This window comes from Anthonomus grandis, chromosome 8 (genome assembly GCF_022605725.1).
Source record: "Anthonomus grandis grandis chromosome 8, icAntGran1.3, whole genome shotgun sequence".
Classification (NCBI taxonomy): domain Eukaryota; kingdom Metazoa; phylum Arthropoda; class Insecta; order Coleoptera; family Curculionidae; genus Anthonomus; species Anthonomus grandis.
In genome coordinates this window covers 14557283-14581370 of record NC_065553.1, presented here as the reverse complement: position 1 = coordinate 14581370, position 24088 = coordinate 14557283, and the positions used below count along the sequence as shown (strand labels likewise).

General features: G+C 29.8%; 4 protein-coding genes and 1 long non-coding RNA gene across 7 annotated transcripts; 1 reads left to right on the top strand and 4 right to left on the bottom strand.

The window, feature by feature from the left end:
- Positions 1-722: 722 nt before the first annotated feature.
- Positions 723-9364, top strand: LOC126739568 (uncharacterized). The gene is made up of 7 exons (XM_050445323.1): positions 723-1033; positions 6244-6450; positions 6501-6605; positions 8185-8419; positions 8515-8755; positions 8818-9017; positions 9100-9364. Exons 1-7 carry the CDS (start codon positions 941-943, stop codon positions 9195-9197), a joined length of 1179 nt encoding a protein of 392 aa, XP_050301280.1. The 5' UTR covers positions 723-940; the 3' UTR covers positions 9198-9364.
- On the bottom strand, positions 9281-13341 carry LOC126739569 (glycine-rich selenoprotein-like). The gene is made up of 4 exons (XM_050445324.1): positions 13194-13341; positions 13040-13121; positions 12840-12965; positions 9281-9523 (listed from the first exon to the last, which is right to left on the bottom strand). The coding sequence occupies exons 1-4, from the start codon at positions 13207-13209 to the stop codon at positions 9418-9420; spliced, it is 330 nt and encodes a 109-aa protein (XP_050301281.1). The 5' UTR covers positions 13210-13341; the 3' UTR covers positions 9281-9417.
- A 1223-nt stretch (positions 13342-14564) lies between these two features.
- On the bottom strand, positions 14565-15558 carry LOC126739874 (uncharacterized). The gene is made up of 4 exons (XR_007661718.1): positions 15318-15558; positions 14938-15267; positions 14781-14881; positions 14565-14722 (listed from the first exon to the last, which is right to left on the bottom strand). It is a non-coding gene; the product is annotated as an uncharacterized LOC126739874 (long non-coding RNA).
- Positions 15559-15997: 439 nt separating this feature from the next.
- Positions 15998-23129, bottom strand: LOC126739740 (putative RNA polymerase II subunit B1 CTD phosphatase RPAP2). Its single transcript, XM_050445537.1, has 11 exons — positions 22954-23129; positions 22638-22749; positions 22414-22578; positions 22086-22210; positions 21803-22032; positions 21542-21742; positions 21015-21483; positions 20511-20634; positions 16503-16675; positions 16293-16442; positions 15998-16237 (listed from the first exon to the last, which is right to left on the bottom strand). The coding sequence occupies exons 1-11, from the start codon at positions 23061-23063 to the stop codon at positions 16051-16053; spliced, it is 2046 nt and encodes a 681-aa protein (XP_050301494.1). The 5' UTR covers positions 23064-23129; the 3' UTR covers positions 15998-16050.
- LOC126739741 (putative protein TPRXL) lies at positions 16686-20215 on the bottom strand. Of its 3 annotated transcripts, none has more exons than XM_050445538.1 (3): positions 19882-20215; positions 19322-19685; positions 16686-19159 (listed from the first exon to the last, which is right to left on the bottom strand). In XM_050445538.1, the coding sequence occupies exon 3, from the start codon at positions 18347-18349 to the stop codon at positions 17258-17260; it is 1092 nt and encodes a 363-aa protein (XP_050301495.1). In that variant the 5' UTR covers positions 18350-19159; positions 19322-19685; positions 19882-20215; the 3' UTR covers positions 16686-17257. The 3 variants fall into 2 exon arrangements, with proteins under 3 accessions (XP_050301495.1, XP_050301496.1, XP_050301498.1); XM_050445541.1 differs by lacking the exon at positions 19882-20215 and having other exon boundaries at positions 19322-19839.
- Positions 23130-24088: the final 959 nt, after the last annotated feature.

Genomic DNA, 24088 nt, shown 5'->3' with positions numbered 1-24088 from the left:
TTGCCAAGGCTAAAGCGTGATTGAAGATGTCATGGTAACAATATGAGAAGATTTAAGGCAGCAATTTCGAATATTTGATACAAGTTCTACCTATGGCAAAAAGATAAAATAAAAATTCCTTATAAGACTTACGTGAATCTTTAAGGAGCACACATGAGAAATAAATAAATGTAATTACTTAAATAATTAATGGATTAGCTACTTACGCATTTGTATTTAAGACTTCAAATGCCTTATATAGCTGCACATGTTTTTTGAAGTAATTGTTTCGGATATATTAAACTAGAATTATAGTGGGACTGTAAACATGAAATAAATACGATTTGACCACTTTACCAAATCAATTCTCTATGCGTGTTTTGCTATCCATAGTAAAATTTAATTTTGAAAATTTGAAATCTTCTGAAGTTAAAAAAAGTGTTGGTGAAGTAACATTTCACAAATAAATACATATTAAAATTTCTCTTTTAACCACCCTACTGTTGTTCGTAGAGGGTACATAATTGCCTTATGTTGGCCACCCTTTCTCCCAAACTAACTTATCCCATTCAATGTTAATTTAGAACAAAATTATATCGATTGTTGCTGTTGAAAATCGCTAACACGCTCTAAAGGAAGTGAATATTTTTACAGCAGTTTCTCGATCGAATTTCCCAGGTGCGCGCGTTCTCGCGCTTAGAAAAAAAAACTAAGTGCAGGACGTAAACGCGTGTCGACTTAATAAAAGTGCGACATCCCACTGAAATAGCAACATATTCGAAATGAACTCGGTTCTGGTCTAGATAGTCTCGTTTTGTCATTGTTATTATCACTCGGAATTAAAAGCCGATTATGATACGAAAATAAATCGTTGTTATCGCGACGTGTTGATACGGCATAGAGTATAGGCAGATTTTCAACAGAACCTACTTTTTTTTAAATAAGTTACAAACCGCGAAAAATGCCGATTCCATCATCAGGAAATTTAGGCAGGAGGAATTGCATTCCAATTTTGTATACCAAAGGAACACATTACGAAGTCGGATATGACGTGGTAAGGGAATGTTGAAACTTTTTTTTGTTTATTTAGTAATTTTTATTGAATTTTCAAAAAGTTTTTTTCTATTGAGCCGAGTGTTAAACTCTTTAGCGCAGTTAAAACAGAAAAAAAGTGTTATTTATTTTTCCTTAACAGCTCCAGTATATAGAGATTCTTTTAAATTTATTAATTTTTAATATTAGAATTAATGCCTTAAAGTGTATATAAAAAATATTACATGACAATGCATTTTAGACAGTTTCTCTGAATTTAGATAAATGTCCCAGTTTCATGAAAAAAATAAAAAGTACAAAAAAAATTATATAAAATAGTACTGTGTTTTTATGTTTTTATCCCTTATATTACGAACGAACTGTATAATTTTTTTATAATAATTTTTAAAAAGGAAGCTTAATTTATGGTAATTACAACTGCACATAATTTGCAACGAGGTTTTATTATTTGAACACGTCTCGGTATTTTTCCTGGTAAAATATATAAAATTGACAACAGAATATTACATTTTTAGCGTATCTGTTATTTTACTGGTTAACTATTGCTATCTTTTTTTTATAAAATTTACAGTTACAGCTATTAAGGAACTGGGAAAATATATTATACAAAAAAATGCTTCTTTAGTTGATTGAACTTATTGCCCTCAAACGTCTTGAATGCATTCTATTTTGCCTTATATAGCAGGGGTCAGTAACGTGCAACTTTTTGAACAGCCAAAGCACCAATATCATATTCAGAAAAAAATTGAGTCTTTACTAAAATCATTAGAAGCAAAACAAACCTACAAAATTACACGTATTGAAAATATATCAACTAATATTTTTGATAAATTAAAAGAAAATTTTACATTTTGGGTATTTTTTTACTTATCACTTGATGAAAGCAGCAATATAAATCGGTGCTATTTATGGCTCAATTGTTGATTTTTATCCGTGGAATTGATAAACAATTTTGCGTAACAGAAGATGTACGATATCAAGTGGGAACAATTAAAAAATGTGATAACCAACGGTGCAAAAAACATGACGGGTCACAATACTGGTTTAATAGGCGTCATTAATAAAAAATTGAAAGAATTAAATATTGCACAGGCTTTTCAGCAACTTCGTTGCATTATCCATCAACAAGCAAGCGCAAAAGTTTTACATTTAGATAATGTTATGAATATTGTAGTAAAGTCTATCAATTATATTCGCAACATCATTTTTTAAATGAAATTGATGCAGAATATGAAGATATTATTTATTTTTCTGAAGTAAGGAAATCAACGACGATGTTTCCAAACCGATGTTTCAAACGATGTTTCCAAACTATATAAAATAAAATTGTTTTTTTCTCAGCTTGAAAAGAATAATTATTGTCATTTTCCTACTTTGCAATACCAAAAATGAAAAATTATGTCCTTCGAATATTTACGACATCGGTTTCAAGATTTTTACGCAAAAGATCTCATGTTCATATTTAAAAATCATTTAGTATGGTAAAAGCAGACATTTTACAACTAGAAGTAATTTATTTGCAATATAACAGTGTATAATAAAATAATTTTTCTTAAAATAATTACAATTTATTAAAACGATAAAATATTTCTCAATTTTCTGGTACTTTAATTTCCCAATGATTTGTATTTTTTTCAAGCATCAATTTATGCGAACAAAAATTTACGAAAATATAAAACAAGTTAACCAGATCGAAATTTACAAAACTTTTTGTGGATATCAGTTTCCCAAATACAACCAGACTTAAATGATTTATCAAACAATATTCAAGAACAAAAAGCGTATTAAATAAATGAATAAAATGAAAGATAGACTATTTTCCTTAATATTTTATATATTTACACATATTTTATTGATATTCTGTTTTCTTTTTTTTCCTTTGAAGAAAATACAATTGTTGTTCTCGGACATTATTGTTATTATAGCACTTAAACTATAAAAATTATTATTTTCTATATTTATTTTTAACAAAATTTATAAGTATATATGATATAAAAGGACTATTAAATTAAATTAATATTTTTTTCTAGAAAAAAATTCATATGTAGCTTTCAGGTTCTAATAATTTTAATATTAAATTATATACTAAAATATAGCGAATGAAAAGAATGTACTAAAATTATAATAAAAGTGTAAAAGTTTTTTTTTAAATACTAAATAAACTCCTGGACAAAATTATCGCACCACTAATTATTTTGTCAAGAAAATTTAAATAAAAATAAATATCAGTTAAAACAGTTATAATATCTTTTCTCGTATAAAAAGCAGAACTGAACAAAAACTATGTTTATGCTTTATCATGGAACATGCTGCTCGTGAGGAGTGAGAATACATCCGCAGGAAAGTTTTCATAATTTGATACGAGGAATGCTGCGAAGACTTTAAGCGGTCATTGCAGCTAGAGGTGGTAATACACGTTATTAAGAATTCATTATGGGTCTATTGTTTTATTTTTGTATCAAAATTGAAGTTAGTGAAAATCGATGCTTTTCCTTGTATTGAATTTAGTTACTTAAATCTCGTTTTGTTAGATAGAATATAATTGTTTTTGTTAATTAATAATGCATAGTTAACAATGCTTATAAGTTTGCTTATTTTTTTATCTTTATTAAAAAAAATCTCTAAAAATCAAGTGGTGCGATAATTTTGTCCAGGAGTTTATTATAGGATTTGGAAAAGAAAAATATATACACGTTTATTTTAAATGAAGAAATCTTGATAAATAAAAAATAAATTATATTCTAGTTTTAAAGTTCAAACTAAATGTACTGGTTTATACTAAAAATTGGAAAGTTTAGGGAAAAAATTATATAAATGGTCATATGTATGTAATAAAAATATGTTAAAAGTACATGGAACTTGCGGCTTCATGATCATTTACCATTTATAATGTCTCATGAAAGGTTATTCATTTCTATAAATTGGTTAATGAATATATAGTGCATATTTTGAACAATTTTTTGAATCAGAAATAAATTACTTTTGCGAGGTCGGCTTATGTTATTGATAATATGCAATCCTGTACGGTAAGTCATGAAATTATCTTATTGAGAGAGTTTGCGTACAATAATTGAGATATGCACATTCGTTTACGTTAGATCTAGCATTAATGACCATAATTAAACATCGTTCGGATCAATTTGCAACTGGAAAAGGCATATAATAGGTATACAATATTTAAGAAGATTTCTCTTAGAAGTATGGTCCGTAACTTTAACGCTCAATGCATCACCGAGGATGGAAGAACCTACTCAGATAGTGACAATCGACCACTCATTCATAATAATCCAATATCAATAATCCACATATTCATACTTTATGTCTTTAGGAGTTTAATGGAGGAATGGTTTGCTAGTATGCAAATGATATCTTTGGATTAATGGTTTGGTTGGAATATTAACTTTTACCGCACGTTATTCATATATTACATACTAATAACTTATTTCATTTAATTTTGTGATGATTTGGTTTGGTCTATGTATTTTAGTTAATACCTCAAAAAAATATATGGAATCATTTAGTATATTCAATAACAAATAAATTAAAAAATTATAGCCTTGAATTTTTGATATGACATTGTAACGTCCTTCGCGATTATATAATTAACGTTATATAAGCTGCTGCTTACCATATTCTGTGATTTTTTCCTAAATCAAAAAATAAATAACTTATGCCAGGTCGTTTTATGTAATTGATATTACACATTCGTTTCCTTCACTGCGTTTGTTTTCAAAATGAAATTATTCAGGAAATTTGCGTACTTAAAATAAATTGAGGTATGCACCTTCGGCGTTTACGTTATATCAAACATTAATGACCTTAATAATTAAATGCGATTCGGAGCAAATTGCAACTGGAAAAGGTAATAACCAGTTAACCGATTTGTTTACTTTTGTGTTTTGGCCTAGATTATTCGATTTTTTTTTATAAAAATGATTTAATAGTATTTTATAAACAATAAATTAGAGTATACAATAATAAAGGATTCCGAAAATTTTAAATTATACATTTTTCATGAAATCATAGCATTGGAGATAAAAGGTGATATACTCAACGTTTTTCTATATCCCAAAGATTTGAATTATGAACCATCCGATATATAATTGTATAATGTGATAATTGTGATTTACTATCTCTAAAGAGCAGTTATATAATGTATATTGTTTGTTTTTTGTCATGCGCGTTTATTTTCAGTTAAAAAACAATAAATAGGCTTTTCTAATGGTAATTGCTTTCTCATTTACATAGATATGGCTAATAAAGGTTCTGAACATAAATTATGCAGGTACAACCCATAGATAAGAATACTTTTATTGTTAAGTCATTTTCTGAACACTCTCTACATGTATAAAAAAGTAACAATAAATACTTAGTGGTTTGTTTGTAAATATAATGAATATTTATGAAATAAAAGAACATTTATTAAACAGGCAGAAAAAAAACAATTTATATACATATATGCTTATATTATAGATCCTGGTATTCTAATTTACAATTATTCCTAGTTTAATTTTTTTTTAACGATCGATACTTTCATAAACCACATTGGATTTATTGAGTTTTGTATTTTGTGGTTTGGTAATGATACGTAAAACAATTTATCGATAATTATAGTGTATATTTTTTACTAACAAATATAGGTTTTTGTTCAATAGTTTCAAATTACGCAGATGAATGCTTCTAAATAAATACCTTGGTAATTATAATATAATGACGTGAGTTAAAAATGTTTTAATTTTATTCAGATAGTGCACAATATTTCTTATTAAATTTATGAAATAAAAAAATAGGTTAAGCCAATACATTTTTTGGTTCATTACACCTACTAAATGTTGTTGCCTGAACATCACCAAATGACCAGGAAAAAATTATATTTTCCCAAATGTATATATCTTTTAAAAAATCACTTAATAAGATAGTAAAATTCCGAAAATAGCATATAAAAATGAGTTTTGTTTCTTTATTATCTTTCTTAAACATCACGATTTTATATCGATATTGTGTTATTTCGATATAGAATTATATCCGCAATCCTTCATTACCATTCTTCTAATTATCTGGAAATCGTGTTCTTTCGGTATATTTCTCACAATTACGTACGAAAAACTTCACAATTGTTCAGGATACGTCAGGTTGAGATAAAAAGATATAAGTTTATAAAGTACTAAATGAATTAAGTTTACAATTTTATGGTAGTTAATATTTTTACAGGGTCGTACATTCTCTGGATTGATCCAGAATTTCTTAGAAGAAGCCGAATCTACTCCAGGTTACCTTGGCGAATACCTTGAAGCATACAACACTCCTGAAGGACAAAAAGGCTATGAAGACACTCTAAACTGTCTAAAGACCAATTTTCCTCAGTATGTGGATGAGCTTAAGGGTACTGCTGAAGGAGCCAACGTTCCTTTTTACAAGGTAAATGAGAAAAATATATATAAAGAAGTTTTTAAAACTATTTTTTGTAGTTATTTCTTCTTCATATGGACAATATAATATTAAGCGCGGCCGAGAAGAAGTTAATTGATCACCCTACAGGTTGTTCAACTATATGTATCAATGAAAAAGGTCAAGTAAGTAATTGCAATATAATACGATATCTAAATCTGATACATTATATTTCTGTTCAAAAACAAAAAAAGTAGCATTCTAATATTGTTATAATAGAAATGTTACGAAACATGGAAACCTTATACACGGTTTATTGGATTGGAAGAGAATGGAAAACCGATCCCACATAATCTCTAATCGCATGAAAGTTGTTTTTAGATTCCACAAGACAAATTGAATTAAGGATTTTTTTTAATGTGCAAAAGTACAGTTTATTATTATCTGAAATTTATATATTTTTTGTTTACAAAAATATGTGCCAAAAATCAGATATGAATTAATCTTATTTATTTACATTTCATAAGTATAACAATTTACATTTCTTGATAATAAAGTATAATATGCTGTGATTATGAAGTTAGATTTGTCAATGATGATTTTATGCATGATGGTTTTATGATGCATTTTCAACATAAGTCGTTGTGTAAATGACGGATGTTTTTCAAAAATTAGTTTACGCTCGTATCAAGTACTTTTCCCTACTTTAAGTCTCTTTTCTCATTGGGATGTATTACGAAAAACAATTAAATGTGAAAAGTTTTAGGAAATTATACTTGCAAATAGATATAGTTTAAGGAAAAATGAAAATCCTGCAGTCATTCTCCACTTATTTATTAAACATTTAGTTTTTTAAAATTCCCAACATGTTTCGGATACAGTGATGTTCATCATCAGGGGATAAAAGGTTTAAAATTGGTATCAGATATACGCCCCAGGGTTTGATTCCATATCAAAAAACCCTCTATTTATTATTGTTTTTTTTTTTAATTTTAATTTGTTTACATTCTGTTGTTGACGATCAAATTATGACGATCGAATAAAGAAATAAAATTAAAAATAATAAAATAAAAAAACAATAATAATAATAAATAGAGGGTTTTTTTGACATGGAATCAAACCCTGGGCCGTATATCTGAAACCAATTTTAAACCAATGTTAATCCCCTGATGATGGACACCACTGTGTCCGAAATATATCGGGAATTTTAACAAACTGAATGTTTATTAAATAAGTGGAGGAAGATTGCAGAATTTTCAATTGCAAATTTAGACTATTTCTTCGCTAGATATAATTTAGTTTTTAATAGAATTTGTCCATTGTAATTTTTGACATATTTTGAAAAAAAATCTAAAATGTAATATTCTTTTAGAAAATCCTTATATCCTTTCAGGTGGTTTGAAGTGGTACAGTTAAATCTTCTCTGCTCATCTCGCTCTTCAGGGCATATGAATAAAATCTTTCTTATGTGCCAATTTAATGACAAAACACTCAATATTGACAATTTTATATCCATTTGGTGTGACCCATCCTTGAATTTTCCAATATATTTAGGTCTCCGAATATCCAGGCTCATATTGATCTATTTAAAAATGATAAACTTAATCAAATTTATTAGATTTGCAAGATTTATAGTTTAGACAAAATCCCAATCAATCTTAATCATTGCTAGACTATAAACTTCTAAAATACTGCTTTACACTGAAGGCAATAATTATGATGATGTTTATTCTGCCAAAAATTCTTTAAGACTGCATTTTTCAGGAACTTCTTGGTCACACTGAAGATGCCTTAGCACTAACTCTAAACTATTACTACTTCGTATCAGCCCACATAATCACAGATAAACCACAAGGAAAATGGGGAGTCAAAGAGGAGAAGTTCACTTCCCTTTGCTACGCCGGTCATCTACCGGGTTACACCATGAGCTACAACCACCATGGACTAGTATTTTCCATAAACACATTGGTCGCTAAAAATCTGAAAACTGGAAAGACGCGTAAGTTATATTACTATATTAACTATTCTTCTCTCATATTACTTCCATCTCATACTAACGTCCAAAAATGTTAATATGTTATAACTTGTTTCTAGCTCGTCATTTTATCACACGAGCGCTTTTATCAGCAGAAAACTTCGCTCAAGCCCAACAGATTCTCAGAGATCGTGGATGTGGTGCTGGAGATGGTTGCTCTATCAACATGACTTTTATCAAACAAGAGGGCGACAGGTTATTCCACAATGTCGAAATGGGGCCAGCCACTGCTAAAGAGGCGGAATCGCAATTGAACATATTGACCGTTAGTCCTGGAGAATGCAGTTTTCACACAAACTCGTAATAACATTTTTATAAATATTCGATTTGAAGAATGTTATATTACATTGCTGGTTTTTTAGATATCTTAGAATGAAATTAGAAGAACCGGATAATAAAAAGATGTTTGAGAGTAGCGTAGCGAGGATGGAGACGTTTCGGAAATATAAACCTCCGAAAAATGAGGAGGATCTGAAACAAATGTTGAGCGATAGGACGCATGTTAACGGTATTGATGTATTTCGGGATGCAAAGACTGATTATGTGAAGACTATTGCTGTTGGTATGTTTTAAATCAATATAAAGCCTTTTTTTCTTGTTTGTTTCATTACTATAGACATTAATTTTATACTGTTTTTTTTTAGGAATTTTTAATATAACTGAAAAAACATGGTCCCTGTATTCAGATAGTCCAAGACAAAATGACCCTCTGGTAGTTCTACCCCTTCAGCTGAAAAAATAAGTTTATCGGACAAAAAGAACATAAAATCCCATTAATAAATTTTATTCTTACTTTAATGTGTAGACAAAATAAATAGTAATATGTCTTCTTATATTCTATTTGAATAGAATTTATTAGGCATTATAATATTTACAATGTATTAATAAATAAAATAGAAACCTCCATAATTCACTGTTTTATTTTGAATAGCCAGAACAACTCTGAAATAATGATCACTGCACTACATACCACAACTTCCACCTGGACAGCCACCTGCACCTGTTACAGTGGGTGGGTTGATATCTCTCATTGTTTTTATGTTTGGACCACCACCTGGTTTTCCTGGGCTATAAAATAATATATTAAAAAATATACCTAATAATATGCATCATGAAATATAATATTCAGTATATAATATTAAAAGGAATGGTTGGATAAGTTTTGAAACCTGGATATTGTATGTAGTACACTGTACCTTTTTTAACAATTTGTTTACATTGAAAAAACAAGTAATTCAATCAAAAATTTATTAATATTTAGCAAAATTCAATATGGTAATTAGATTTAGATTAGGTAATTCATTCAATTTCGTAATATGGCATAATTTTACCATATTACTAATGTATAGATGTTTATAGTATAGTTAATATTAAAATAAACAGACTAGCTTACATAGTTTAATACATTACAGTTAAATCATGTATTTTATAAGATACTTGGTAAAGATTGTATGAATACAGTATTATCAGTCAATTACAGTCAATATGACTGGGAAACTAATCCTATTATGAAGTACCATACCAAACATAAATTATTCCTGCAAACTAATTATTTATTTATTTATCTATCAACACTCAACTGCCCAATATAAAGAAATTTCACAAAATAATACAAGCATTTTTAATTTAAACCTATCCTAGGTATAACAAAACTAATTTCTGATTAATTAAATATTTAAAAGGACAACTAAAATATATTATTAACTCCTTGCTGTTGTTTATATGCAATATATCTCTGGACCTTATGCTGAACTGTATGGATCTTCTGAATATGAAGGTTATAAGATAGAGACCATACAGCAAAACAGTACTCTAGTAGGAATGTTACGGAATTTTTAATTTTTTTAAAAAGTACTATGTTTGATAAAGCCCAACATTTGTAAAGATTCAAAAATCATTAAATATAAGTGAAGAGTAGTCACTTCCAGGTCTTTACTTGAGAAACTCATAATAAATGAGATCCTTTAATGTTATAAACTAAAAAAGGCGAAAGTTCTTCGAATTTTAAAAAATAAGGGTGATGAGCAGGATGTAGAAAACTATCGACCAATATCTCTCCTTTCTTCAATATCAAAAATCTTTGAGCGAGTCATTTATATCCGTATTATGAACTTTTTAAAAAGGTAAACTATTCTTTCAGATAGCCAGTTTGGTTTTAGGCCCAATCATTCAACCCAGTTGGCAGTTTACAAGCTTATATCCTTTGTGATTGAAAATGTTGACAAAAAAGAAAAAGTTGCCGGACTCTTTTTCGATTTATCGAAAGCATTCGACACAATCAACCATGGTCTACTGCTGTCAATCTTTGAAAATTGTGGACTGAGGGGAAACTATGCCAGACTTATAGCCTCTTATTTAGATCAGAGGGAACAAACAGTTTGCCTTGGCTCTGGTAATGGTACATATGTTTACTCAGCGTCATCCTTGGTGGTACAGGGAGTGCCTCAGGGTTCAATCCTAGGCCCAGTACTATTCATATTATATGTAAATGGTCTCAGTGAGTGTTTTCCAGGGTGTTTTATCAACCAATATGCTGACGACACTTCCATAATCTTGTCAGAACATCTGATTGAAGAACTATCTGTCAGAGCTTCTCAGGTGGTAGAGAGGATGCAGGAGTGGTGTGACAATCATGCTGTGAAGCTAAATGCTGATAAAACCGGGCTAGTGACATTCTCCAAATCTTTACCTCAAAATTCCCTACTTGTAAAGTTTGAAAAAAAGTCTCTTCAAGAGGTAGCTTCCTTAAAATTCCTTGGTATACAAATTGACTCCTGTCTTACATGGGTCCCACACATAGACACTCTTGGCAAAAAACTAAATAGTTTCTGCGCGTTAATAAGGCGTCTACGAGAAGAGCTTTCCCTAAATTGTCTGAAGCAAATTTACTATGCATAGGTCCAATCTCTAATCACTTATAGTGTGATGTTTTGGGGATCTTCAACTGACGCCGTGTCAGTCTTTATAGCACAAAAACGGATCATAAGATGCATGCTCAGACTCACACCACAAACGTCTTGTAGGACTTATTTTACTAAGCTTGGTCTACTCACTGTTCCAGCTCTGTACATTCTTATGTTAGCAAAGAAACACCTGCATCTTTTTCAAACTAATGAAGATCATTATGCTGAGGGTATGTCTATTGTGACAAGGGGGAGAGCTGAACTGAGTGTCCCAACTCATCACTCTGCCTTTTTTCAAAGATTTCCTGCCTTTGCTGCTATTAAAACATATAATAGATTACCTCTCGCCCTAAGGCAAGAGAAAAATATCATGAAGTTTAGGAAAGACACTGCAAGGTATCTGTTGGGCAAGTGTATCTATAGTTTCGATTTACAATTTTAAATGTGTATTATGATTAATATTAAGGGTTTGTTTATTAATTTATTTATTTTCATAATGTATCATACTTGAGATATATGTGGTAAGGTAATGCACCCAATATTATGTCCAACATTATCTTTTTGTTCTTACTATTTTTATTAGCAGTATGTACTGTGTAGATGTTATCAAATTTTAATTTTGTTCGTTTTGTGACGTTGCTATTGTCTATTTAAATTAGATCTTGAAAGCAATAAAGAAATTATTATTATTATTATTATTATTAATATTATAAATATGAGTTAAAGAGCTTTTAAAAATCATTAATTAGCACATTAATATTAAGCTCTATTCTGATTGGTCACACCACTAAGTTAAAAGGTCTGAAAAAAGTTTGATTGAAATTTGTTGCATGCAAATAGTAGGAAAAATGCAAACATAAAACTAGAAGCAATATCATAAAATATGTAGAGGTCCTAAGTGTGAACCTTATGAAACACCTGATGGTAAAATTTTTTATATATTGATTTCTGACACAAAGCGGACTAACAGTTCTGACATGTACAATTTAAATCCTTTGTGTAAGATAAGATTTATTTTTTTTATTAGAAGTTCCAGAATTTAAAGACAAGTTAAAATTAATGTGAAGTGGTCTAGAAAATAGGAAGTCACAGTGTGTTTAATAAGAAGAGGAGAGAAGCCATCAGGACCAGGTCCTTTGTTTACATCTACAGTAGATAAACTTTCATAAACTGCACATTTATTTATATTGAAGTGATCAAATGATATTATCTAAATTAAAAATTTTTAATTATATCTTTATTATTATTAATTATTATCTTATACATTTTGAAATCATATACAAAGGATAAACTTAAATGGAGAAGCACCCTACAGCTCCCTATACATATAAATTGAAAAATGTCAATTCTTTATAAACTTCAGCCCAAGGAGACTTGAGGAGGCATAAAATTAAAATAAACGTATTTCCTTTTCTTAATTTTCAAGTGATTTAAAAAATATAATAACATGACAGCATCTTAAAATTAATTTTTTGACTTACCGAAAAGGTCTTCCGCCTCCTCCACCACCACCACCACCTCCACCAAACCCTCCAAAGAAGGAACCACCTCTACCTGAACTGCTGCTTCTTGAATTGCTGGTGTCCATACCAAGTAAAGACTTGAAGCTGAATGAATGATTTTCATTGTTTACATACATTTTTTTGAATTAATTATATTCTTTAATATTACTGTTACTTACAAGAATACAATAAATCCAAATACCCCAAAAACTAGCCTAAGAAGCCTCTCATGAATTGGGGGATTTTCAGATACAGTTCCATCTAAAAATTATTATTAAAAAGTATAAAGCGTAAGTGACTTTTTTGGAATTTAAAACTGGGAAATATACATACTTCTAACGTACACCATCCTGTTTAATTTACAAACGAGTACAGAACGTTTTATAGAATTATTTGTATTTATTTTTATTATTTATTTGTGACCTACACGTCAGGTTTTTGTTTAGTTAGTTGTCAAAACCAGATGTTAAATGTCAATGGCCTTGTGATTGTACTTTATATTGTACAATTTTCAAGGTTGGCCTAGGACTAATGGCAAGCATACGTTAAAAGACAAATATGCCCAGCCAATAAGAGCATTCCGGCACTACAGAGACGAAGCTTGCGTGCCGCCAAAATTCAAAATACGAATTTTTCGATGCCTGTAGTTAAACAGCGAGATATGGCATCTCTGACCTATATTTGCTACTATAGGACTTTTTTAGATCGAAAAAGAAATGCGATGTGCATATAAAAGAAAGACGCTCAATAAAGAAATATTTGTAGCTGTTATAGACTAGTAAATTATTGATTTTTTTACTTATATTTACAGCGTGATCAAGATTTTTAAGAAAATAAAAATAGACAGTTGTTGCATGGGGTCAGAACTTAAAAAAAAAAACAGAAACCAGTTATGCTCAGGACACTAAGTCTAGGTTTCTTTAATAAATAAGTACAAGTGCATGAGTGAGAACAGTATATATACCGTGTAACGGTAACATTAAACCATCTATAAATTATGGCATTATTATTAATGATAAAACTTAAAAAGTTTTTTTGGTATTTTTACTTTAGCTTGTTTTATAGATGTTTTTTATGGTATTATATTAAAATTTAGTGTAAAATTACTTCTTACATGCCATATTCCTATAGGTATCGATAATTTAAAATTTTCATAATATAATAATTGTCAATGAACGTTTGAAAAGCATTTAAATAGCCAATTATAGATTACTTAGGAGATTGAAATATGTGGATCAGAGAATATCGAGTAGGTAGATGATAAAGATTGCCAGGCACTAAACAACTAAAAGTATATGAATTTTCAAGAAAAAATTACCATATAAATAACATTTAAACTTTTATTTGACGACAATTAAAATTAAAATATATAATCCTAAAAAATATGTGTATTTATTTTAATTTTTAAATAACTGTTTAGGCATTGTTTTGATAAAATCCCATGGATGATGCATCATCATAGTGGCCATAAGAAGTAAATATTTCATAAATATTATGAGGCAGCTTACTTGCTGAGTAGTTTTCAAAGACAATTTGAAAATTATATAAATTATTGTGATGAAAGTTTTGAAATTACTTTGAAATTAAAAAATTCCCATCATATTTATCAAATATCTTAATGTCAACTAGCTTACTGAAATGTTTTAACCTTTAGCAAATATACTTTAAATTTTATAATAATAATTTTTAAAATAAACTATACTATGGACTCTATACTATATTAAAATGTATTATATTATATTATATTATATCAACAACTTAAAATGGTAGAGAAGAAACTAAATCCATCCAGCTTGTTTATAATCATATTATAAATATGGTTATATAATATTATAAACTAGCACTTCTGATCACAACTGATCCTACAAAGGATTGAAATTATGAATTAGTCTAGGAATATAAAAATTAAGGCAATATTACCATTCTTTAAAGCCTTAACTAAAATTCTTGAGGGGCATGTCCCTTGATGCATATGCTTCCCCCAGACTTAATGTTTCTCATTTTACATAAGCTATTAAATCCTAAAAGTAAACAACAAAATATACAATTATGTCTGATAACTAAGACTTTATATAACCTCTGATGTTTCTCCTGTTACAATTGTAAAATATATGTTATCCTCCATTCTCAAATTTATTTTGGATCTGACAAGCATAATCGACTTCCCTATTACTTTGTTCTCTATAAGAGGTATATTCTTCAAAATTCCTAAAATGTAAAAATTATTGTTTTATCTGTATTTTGTGGATATTAAACAAAAATGTTTGTTTAAACTATTAAAATAAGAAAATGTCTAGGTATCGTTGGTACATATAATGTGTTCCTTGTATGCCTGGCCAAAAAGTTCTGGGTGAAACTTCCTTCCTGAAACTCCTTCTCGCAGACTTCGCAGATTGCATTTTGTTGGCTAAAAAATACATAATAATTCAGATTAAACCTAAAAAAAATATATCTTACCTTAGTGTTGCCATAATTATCGTAAACACACACTGCAGCAGCTAAAAAAGAAATTATAAAGGAAAGAAATCACTGAACAGTTTACTAGAAATTGAAAATCAAACACTAAAATGTTTGTTTTTGAACTCAAAATTAGCGTAGTACCGAATAGTATAGACAACAGAGTCAACACTAAGCACTATGACAAAAAAAATCGATAAGAAATTTGCAATATAGGTTAGGGAAAACAAAACAAAATTAATATGCCAATGCCAATAGGCACGCGAAATTTTATGGACGTAAACGAAGGGATCAATCCGTATTTGGTCCCATCTTCAATTCTCATTGGCTGGGCATATTTGTCTTTTAACGTATGCTCTAATGGCACCATTCGGGAAAAAATTAATATAAAAGCGTTTCTTGTAATATAAAGGAATTTTTCGGTATTTCCACAGTTCATTATTGCGCCTAAAGTGGTGATCAACTTAATAATTAATATGTCTTGTAATACATATTAATTATTGACCATTTTCACATTTTTTTTAAATATACCTGTCAAAATGGGGTGAGATCTTACCAACAAAATTCATGAAAAACAAAATTATTTTAAGGCATTTTTCATTTTCTGGGGTTCCATTTATTGAAGTGAGAGACATCAATAAGGAAGTAGGAAAACAAATAAAATTTGAGAAAAAAAAACATTTAATGTACTGAATACATAATATATATTATTAAATCCTTAAAGCTTAACTGATCACAAATAATTACTGTCCTTCTTAGTAATATAGTGTTGCACAAACAGCTCAACATTCTCAACGTTACTGAGCACTTTACTGATAAATTCTCTTTTGCTGGGTAAATTGTCCAATAAAACGTGGACAAACTCTTGAGACCTTTGCTCCTCTAAAATTTCCTTCAAGTATATTTCTTTCATACTTAATCTGTAAAGAAATTAAAATTCCTATAGAGCATTAAAAAATCCGGGGAAATACTTACAAATGTAACAAAACCAAAGCAATGTAATTCCATACAAAAGGTTTAAAAGTGATATTGTCGGCCTTCAATTTGAATGTTTTCACCAACGCTTGAATATCTGATAACACGGACGTGTAGGAAGCACCGAGTGACTGTAAGAGTTGTTGGATCCTAAATAAAAAAATGTATATTCGAGCGTTTTATATGATAATGGTAGCTTTAATAACTCACGCTTTATTCAAAGAATTTAAGAATATCTTCCTGCGCAGCAGATTTTGGGAATGTACATCTACGGGGGGTAACACTGCGGGAGGACTTTCTTCTTCATCCAGTTTTTTATTATCGTCAGTCGAAAAGCCTTTGTCGTCCCCTTCGTACATTCTACCCTCAAAAAATGCTTTGACCTAGAAGAACAAGAAATGTCTTGAATTAGATAAATATTTATCCAATAAATCGCACGTTGAAAACAAAAGTGACACTATGGCAAATTTACAGTAGAGCGGTTTTAATTTTAGGGATAATTTCAAAAAGTTAATTTAATTTGTATGAGAGTTTTTTCCTTAATATTAATGATGATCTGCAATGTTTTCTATTGCCTAATATTGCACCTGGTATAATCTTCTAAAATATTATGTCAGAACCTAAGCTAAAACTGTTTTTTTAGTGTCATTTTGTTTTTGTTTTTGCAAAAGATTTGGAAAATATTTGCTAATAGTGACATGTTTTGCTAGGCACTATTATTAGTTTTGGAGTACATTGTGAAATAAAAGATAATAAAAATTTACGTTTTTTGTGGTTTTTATTAGAAATGTGGATATAAAAATATTAACAAAACTTACTATTAAATTCTGCACAGAAAAGGTTAAAAAATATGAACGAAACTTACATTATAGGTACTACTAAATTCTAAACAGGAGATTAAACAAACAGAAAACCAAAATTCCAAAAATTATTTTCAAGGCGATAAATTACAAAGCTTAATCATCTTATTCTTTTAAAATATTATTATAATAGGAATGGTAGAACTGAGGAATGAGATTGGCGTTAATAAGGATTTGTATATAATTTTTCTTACGTTCTGATATTTTAATTTTTTTTTGATATAAAGATTTTAAATTTTGCTGATCACAAATACGCTGAAAGTTTCTTTGTAGAGCTATTTCTTTATAGTTGTTATCAAAATAAGATGTTTTGTAAAATATTTGGATATCATTATTAGCAGTTTTTTCAATTCTTATTACTTTAATATCTGATAATTTTACTACCTCCCCATTAACATTCTTCTTCAATGAAACGCTTGATAAATTTTTGATATCAGTAAAATCTGCATAAGATAGTCCATTAACGTCGAAAGGATTGCCACATTTTTTTGAATTTCTTATAGCAGTTACATATTGTGCCGGGACGTAAATAGAACAAGACTGTTTTGTTTTCCTTATTTCTTTCTCAATTATGGAATACGCAGCATCCCCTTCATTTTGGGTGTGCCCCCTAATTAAAAATTTGTGGGTTATCGATTTAAACTTAAGATTTTTAACGGCGTAAATATACATTCCAATAATGAATTCGTTTTTTTGCTGACCACAGCAATTATCAGAATAGAAAACACAATCCATATCCAAGATGCTTTCTGCCGACTTTTTCTGAAGAAAACGTAAAACGCACGTGCCAATCTCATTCGCTCCACGCTGACCGTCAGACTCGTCCCAAAAATGACATTCCGTTTGATCTATACCTAGTTCGCATATCGTAAAGTTTAAACAGTTAATTTTAGATTTGTAGTAGAAGGTAGATGCTTCGCCATTAGGTATAGTCATTACAGCCTGCAAGTCATAGCAAGCTACAACAAACTCTTCGAAAATTAACTCTTTGTCTCTTAGCTTTTCTTCTCTACTTTTTTCTTTTTCTTGTAAATGTCGGTTGTATTCTTCTAGCTCCTTCTTTTTTTCTGCTTTATATGCCGTGCATTGATCTTTTTTCGGTATAAAGGAACTAATATTAAAATTACAATTACAATTTTTTCTGTAGGTATGTAACTTAACGAACTGTAAATTGTTTTCAATTCTTTTTGTAATCATTGTATAAATCTATTAAATTTTTTCCACCATCAATGTACTCCCTAGACGTTTGTTTTTTTAAATAATGGCTCTCTATCCGAGGAATACTATTAATGTGATCTTTGACGCCATCTAACAACGCATCCGATATTTTTTTATGTTTTTTGTGCTTCCCTCTTTCTTCTCCAACTAAGATTCCCCTGCTGTGCATTTTACTAATCACTGTCCTTATAGGTCTATCAGTTATTCCTAGGGTATTTTAAAAAAATATCTTACATACCTTAACTTTGGCATTATCCAAATTAAAAGTAAAGGAGTGTTTAGATTTTTTGTTTGAATTTATTTTTTTGTACTGGTATTTAGGAATAATTTCTGTCATACTTCGTGCAATAAACTCTCTTTGACGCTCAAGCGACCCCATTCCCCAATACCCTTCAAATAGCAGATGTCGAGCTGCTTGTGGTATTTTGTCCCTGCATTTTAATCGGCAATGATCTCCACAGGATGGTCCCATTTTACGAGCTTCAATAATTCGTTTTGATTTTGAGACCGATACGTATTCTTGCCCTAAATTTCTCAGATTCTTAGCAATAATAGGACGCCTTGTATTTGCAGACCTTTTCCGAGATCTGGGTATCTGCCGAACTCCATCAGTAGTGCTTTCAGCTGGAAGATCTAGGTTTTTCTGTAAATTTTTAGAAGCTGTTAACGAGCTTGAACTAAAAATTCTTCGTCGAGCTTTTTTAGTGGGATGCTGATATGTTCTATCACATTCAGAACCTGACGAAAATGGTTCAGGTTCACTTTCTTCATCTTGATCATTCTCAGCATCTGAAAACAATAATATAGGAATAGCTAAACAGTTAAATTTCAAATAAAAAAGGTTGAGCTTGTTAAAAAAAAAGATTTTTTTTTAACAAGCTCAACCTTATTTATTGAAAGTGTCCGAAAAAAAACTGGCAATTAATAAAGGGCAACTAAAATATTATTAACCGTTTAATGGACCTGCAGACGAAGAACTAGGACTTGAAGTTGATAAGGAGGAACTAGTCGATGAGGAGGAACTAGACAATGAACTTGAGCTGGAGTTTGAAGGGATTGATTGTCGGCGGGTGTTTTCTTCTTTGCTGTTCAAAGAGTTGAACATTTCAACGCTTTCAATATTCGAACAAATGGCTACTTCTTGAAAAGGTGTTAATGGCTCTTGGCTTTCAATACATTTAGTGGCCGCAGGGGCTGATGGTGTTCTACTCATGTTTGTTATTTTGGTCTCTCCCTCAGATGTGCTAACATTTTCTTTGTTTTCAATGTTTAGCGCCATCGCCAATATTTTCTGGCCTCTGTTCATACTGTCAGTCTATAAAATTAAATTATTTTATATAATATTGAATCAGAAAATAAAAATGACGAAATTACAAATAACTTTTAATATTACAAACGTTTTGATGGCGTGTTATAATGTCTCAAAAAACAGTTTAGCTCAGGTCATGAATTTCAATAACGCCACAAAACAAAATATGACATATTTATATTATTTTATATATTGTACTTACTTAAGATTCTCGAACAACTGGAAATAATACACTGTCACTAACCAAAAAATGTCACTTTTCCAATAAAAGCGCGATGCGTACTGCACGTCTGTTTGGACACAACTATTATAGTGTATAGTGTCATGTGTCATTATTGAAGTAAAGCACGGCTGAAATTTCCGTTAGTTTAAAGTGACATTTGCGCAATCTAGGAGAAATAAGGGGGACTATAGGCAAATAGGTTATTTCGTTTAGTGACGCTTTTGATGTAAAACTTGAATATACTAAAAAGTAAAAATTGACATATTTCATATAGTGTCACTTTTATTTTAAGCCTGCGAAATGGTTAAATCACCATTTATTTCCTCAGTAGAATGCTTTATTTTGTGATGGTTTTTCATCACACAAGAAAATAATAAAAAAAATCGAAACAGTCTAAAAATGCAAACTATCAAATACAAAACAAACATATAAAAATTTACTATACCTTTACAACCAGAAAATTATTACGATTCCTATTAAAATAATGTCCTTAAATATTCCTCTCAAATTTAAACCCCAAATAAAATATTCTCACTGACTTTTTACAAAAGAATTTGAATTCAATCTAATCCTAACATACATGTTTAATTATAGAAATGGTAACTTACTTTTAGTTTTAACTCTTTGGATTCTTCTTTTAACTTTTTAAAATCTGGCAAAGGCTTCAGTTTGGTTCCACCAACATATACTTTGTCAAACCTGTCATCAGCCATTTCTTGCAACTGAAGTCTCCTGAAAATTGTTATTCTAGAATTATTTTCATATAATTGCTCCAGAATATGGTTGACAGAGAGAGGTTAAATGTAAAAAAAACATTAAAGTTACACAAATATTAGTCCAATACTAAGCAGATGTCAGATTAGATTTGGAAGTTTCAGATATCTAAAAAATCAACCATTTTAAGCAATAATTTATAAAGCAATCCATATTCTATATAATCACATGATGGTTGTAACTAATAAAATAGTTAATTGGCCTGCAATCATTAAACATTTAAAAACTCATTTTAAATTCAAATAGATTTGTCTGCAGTTGAATATATGTGATAATTACAATGAGAAGCTTGGTGTTTGTTTACAAAAAGAAAACATGTTTTAAAACAGAATAATAACCTGCATATTTCCATATATCTCATTTGTTGTTCTCTCTGTAGCTCCTGAACATGAAACTGATCAAAATATTCGCTCAGTTTGTTCTCATTTAAAATGTGTTTTACTTTGGTCTCTCCATGTATAAAAATACAAGTTTCCAAAGTTATCCAATCATCAAAGGAGTTTCTTATCAAAGATTCTATACCCAAAGCTCTAGTAGGTTCCTCCTGATCCTTCTTTTTAGAGCTTTTTTTAGTTTTTGCTCCATTATTGTCTTGTGAATTTTCAAGAGGTTCTGATTTTGGTTTGACTGTTTTTATTTTCTCTGGTGGTTCAGCTTTTATTGACAATTCTTTCATTTTAATTATGGGATTGAATTCAGTTTTACAGGTTACAATGTTGGTAGTTTCTGTCAGAACTTGTGATTGGGTTGATTGTGATTGGTCTATTGATGGGTTTTCTGAGAGATCTAACCTCTCTTGTTTGATTCCTTAAAAGAGCAAAAAACAGTTAGATATTAAAAATAAACTTTTGTATGCTGAATTTACTTTCAGGATTGACTTCTTGCATAATTTCTTGTTTGACTATCACAGCTGTAGTTTCAATAACACAATCATTTTCTTTACTCTTTTCCTCATTTTCTTCTATTGAAGGTAGACTGACAATGCAGTGCCTCTTGTGTGTTTCTTTTTTGGCTACTTTTACTACTTTTTTTTGTTCTATCTTTTTGGTAACTTTTGTTGATTCTCCTAAAAATATTTGATTGAAAAGCATTGGCATAAAAGCAAGGTTCGTTGTCATATACTTACCTAAGCCCTCCTTTTCTTCTTCTATTTCTGTTTCTTTAATAGTCTGCATAGATGATTTTAACATTGATGACCTTTTAAAATTTCTAGTTTTCTTGCTTTGAGATGAATCTGCATTTCTTTCAGTAATATCTCCCAGAGAGGCTTGAGCAAAACAGTTTATGGATGTAAAGTTAGTAACTTCATTTGCTGGTTTTACAATCCCTTGGTCAATCAGCTCTCCTGGTAAACCCCTTAAAGTGTATTATATTTTACAAACTAAGGCACAATATATTTTACCACTTACCCTTCAGAAGGGTGTAATAATTTGTATTCAGGAATATCTTCTAACTTTCTCAACCATAAAGGGCTATTATCTAATTGTTTCTTAATATGTAAACTGGCTTTGTAGCAGAAGTTACTACAGAAGTTCTAAAAAAAGCAGATTTCTTTAAAAATAAAATGTATTTTTTTTAGTTGTTTAACTTTATTTTGAAACAAAGGCACAGAAAATGTTTGTATTTATATAATTATCTACCCAAAACTATGTGTGAATGAAACTATATTCAGTGTAGTGAAGTAAAATAATAAGACACACAATAGGTTACATACAATCAAAATATGAGACAACTTACCTTTCTTTGAGTTATATCATAAACTTTATTACTTTTAGTAGAAATAAAATATTGTTTCTTAGGCATTTCAGGAATCTTTTTACCACATACAGAGTATCCACACAATTTGCTTATAGCTCGTTCTTCAACAATATCTTCATAATGGGTCTGATTAATAAATGGAAGCTACAAGTTCTACTATAAATTAACACTGTCCAAAAAATTACCAAACACTGCACCCTTACACATTTAATAAAAACTTCAGGTCTTAACTTTCCTTCAATGGAGAACTCCACAATTTTCATGGCTCGGTTATCACACTCTTTCTTCAGCTGAGCGGTGACTACCATTTCTTTACTACAAAGAAAATAATGTATGAACAAAGAGATGTTAATTACTGTTACGTTATACGGCCGAAAAAGCCAGTGAATAATCGCACGAATTTTATGCAAGCCGGATTTTCTTAAATTCGGTTCTAGTTATTGGGAAATTTTAGCTACTTTCCATTTTTTTTTGGTTGGCCAATCCAACTTGACTCATAAAAGGCGGCGATACGGTTACCTTATTTTAAGTGGGTCATCCGTTTTAGCATTTCTTGTGAATTTCAGATAATCTTCGAGCGAATCCTGCATATTGAATGTGTGGTATTGCAAAGTGTTAAGGAAAAACATAAAAATTCGCAGATCTTTAATTTATTCACATTTTAAAATGCCAAATGTCTGGCAGCGGCAACCTTATCATATGGTTTTGACAGCTGTCAGAATTGTAATACCAACACAACACAACCACAGATTAAAAGTCACTAGAGCCTCGCTGCCACAGTTGTACTAAGATTAGTACAAATAAAAAAATACTACTTAGTTATAAAGTTATAAATAATACTACTTAGTTATAAAATTCGCAGATCTTTAATTTATTCACATTTTAAAATGCCAAATGTCTGGCAGCGGCAACCTCATCATATGGTTTTGACAGCTGTCAGAATCTTAATACCAACACAACACAACCAGATCAAAAGTCACTAGAGCCTCGCTGCCACAGTTGTACTAAGATTAGTACAAATATACTAATCTACTTAGAATAATACTACTTAGTTTTAATAATACTACTTAGTTTATACAAAGGTGATGTTTTTTGGCTGGGCAAATTATTAATGAGAAAATCCATAAACTAATTAAACCATAATTTGTCATAGTAAAGCAAAAGAAATGTAGGAAAAACTCGAATCATGGACAATTAACAGCGACAATCAAAAATTGCACATGCATATAATCGCACTTATATAAAAGCACCTAAAGGCATAGCGTCAAACAACAACTGTTCATTAGATGTATACAAAATACTAGGGATGGGCGGTTATTAAAATATAACCGGTTAATTTGAGACTTAGGTTAAACCTTGAACGGTTAACCGTACGTAAAAAACCGGTTATTGTAATAACCTATTAAATTTCAACATTCAGGACATTAATTTTGTATTTATGTAACCAAATTCGAGGGTATTGAGATTGGTAAGCACAAAACAATCTGATATTTGGTTACACATAATAAAACACATAAATAACACCTCACATAAAATATCATTGTCAATAAAAAAAAAATTAAAAATTTTGGGATCATTTTTATGAATACTTAAATTTTCCAAAAACTATCTTCTAGAGAAACTAAAAATACTAATTGATTGGAGTATTCGAGGG

Coding starts and splice junctions, on each gene's coding strand:
- LOC126739568 (XM_050445323.1), top strand. CDS start 941: ATGCCGATTCCATCATCAGGAAATTTAGGCAGGAGGAATTGCATTCCA. Junction 8,420..8,514: donor TCTGAAAACTGGAAAGACGC/GTAAGTTATATT, acceptor ACTTGTTTCTAG/CTCGTCATTTTATCACACGA. Junction 9,018..9,099: donor TGTGAAGACTATTGCTGTTG/GTATGTTTTAAA, acceptor GTTTTTTTTTAG/GAATTTTTAATATAACTGAA.
- LOC126739569 (XM_050445324.1), bottom strand. Junction 12,966..13,039: donor TTTGGATTTATTGTATTCTT/GTAAGTAACAGT, acceptor TCATTCATTCAG/CTTCAAGTCTTTACTTGGTA. Junction 9,524..12,839: donor GGAGGCGGAAGACCTTTTCG/GTAAGTCAAAAA, acceptor ATTATTTTATAG/CCCAGGAAAACCAGGTGGTG.
- LOC126739741 (XM_050445538.1), bottom strand. CDS start 18,349: ATGATTACAAAAAGAATTGAAAACAATTTACAGTTCGTTAAGTTACAT.
- LOC126739740 (XM_050445537.1), bottom strand. CDS start 23,063: ATGTTTTTCCTTAACACTTTGCAATACCACACATTCAATATGCAGGAT. Junction 22,033..22,085: donor TTATTACACCCTTCTGAAGG/GTAAGTGGTAAA, acceptor ATACACTTTAAG/GGGTTTACCAGGAGAGCTGA. Junction 16,676..20,510: donor CCAAAGAGTTAAAACTAAAA/GTAAGTTACCAT, acceptor TTGTTCTTCTAG/GTCAAAGCATTTTTTGAGGG.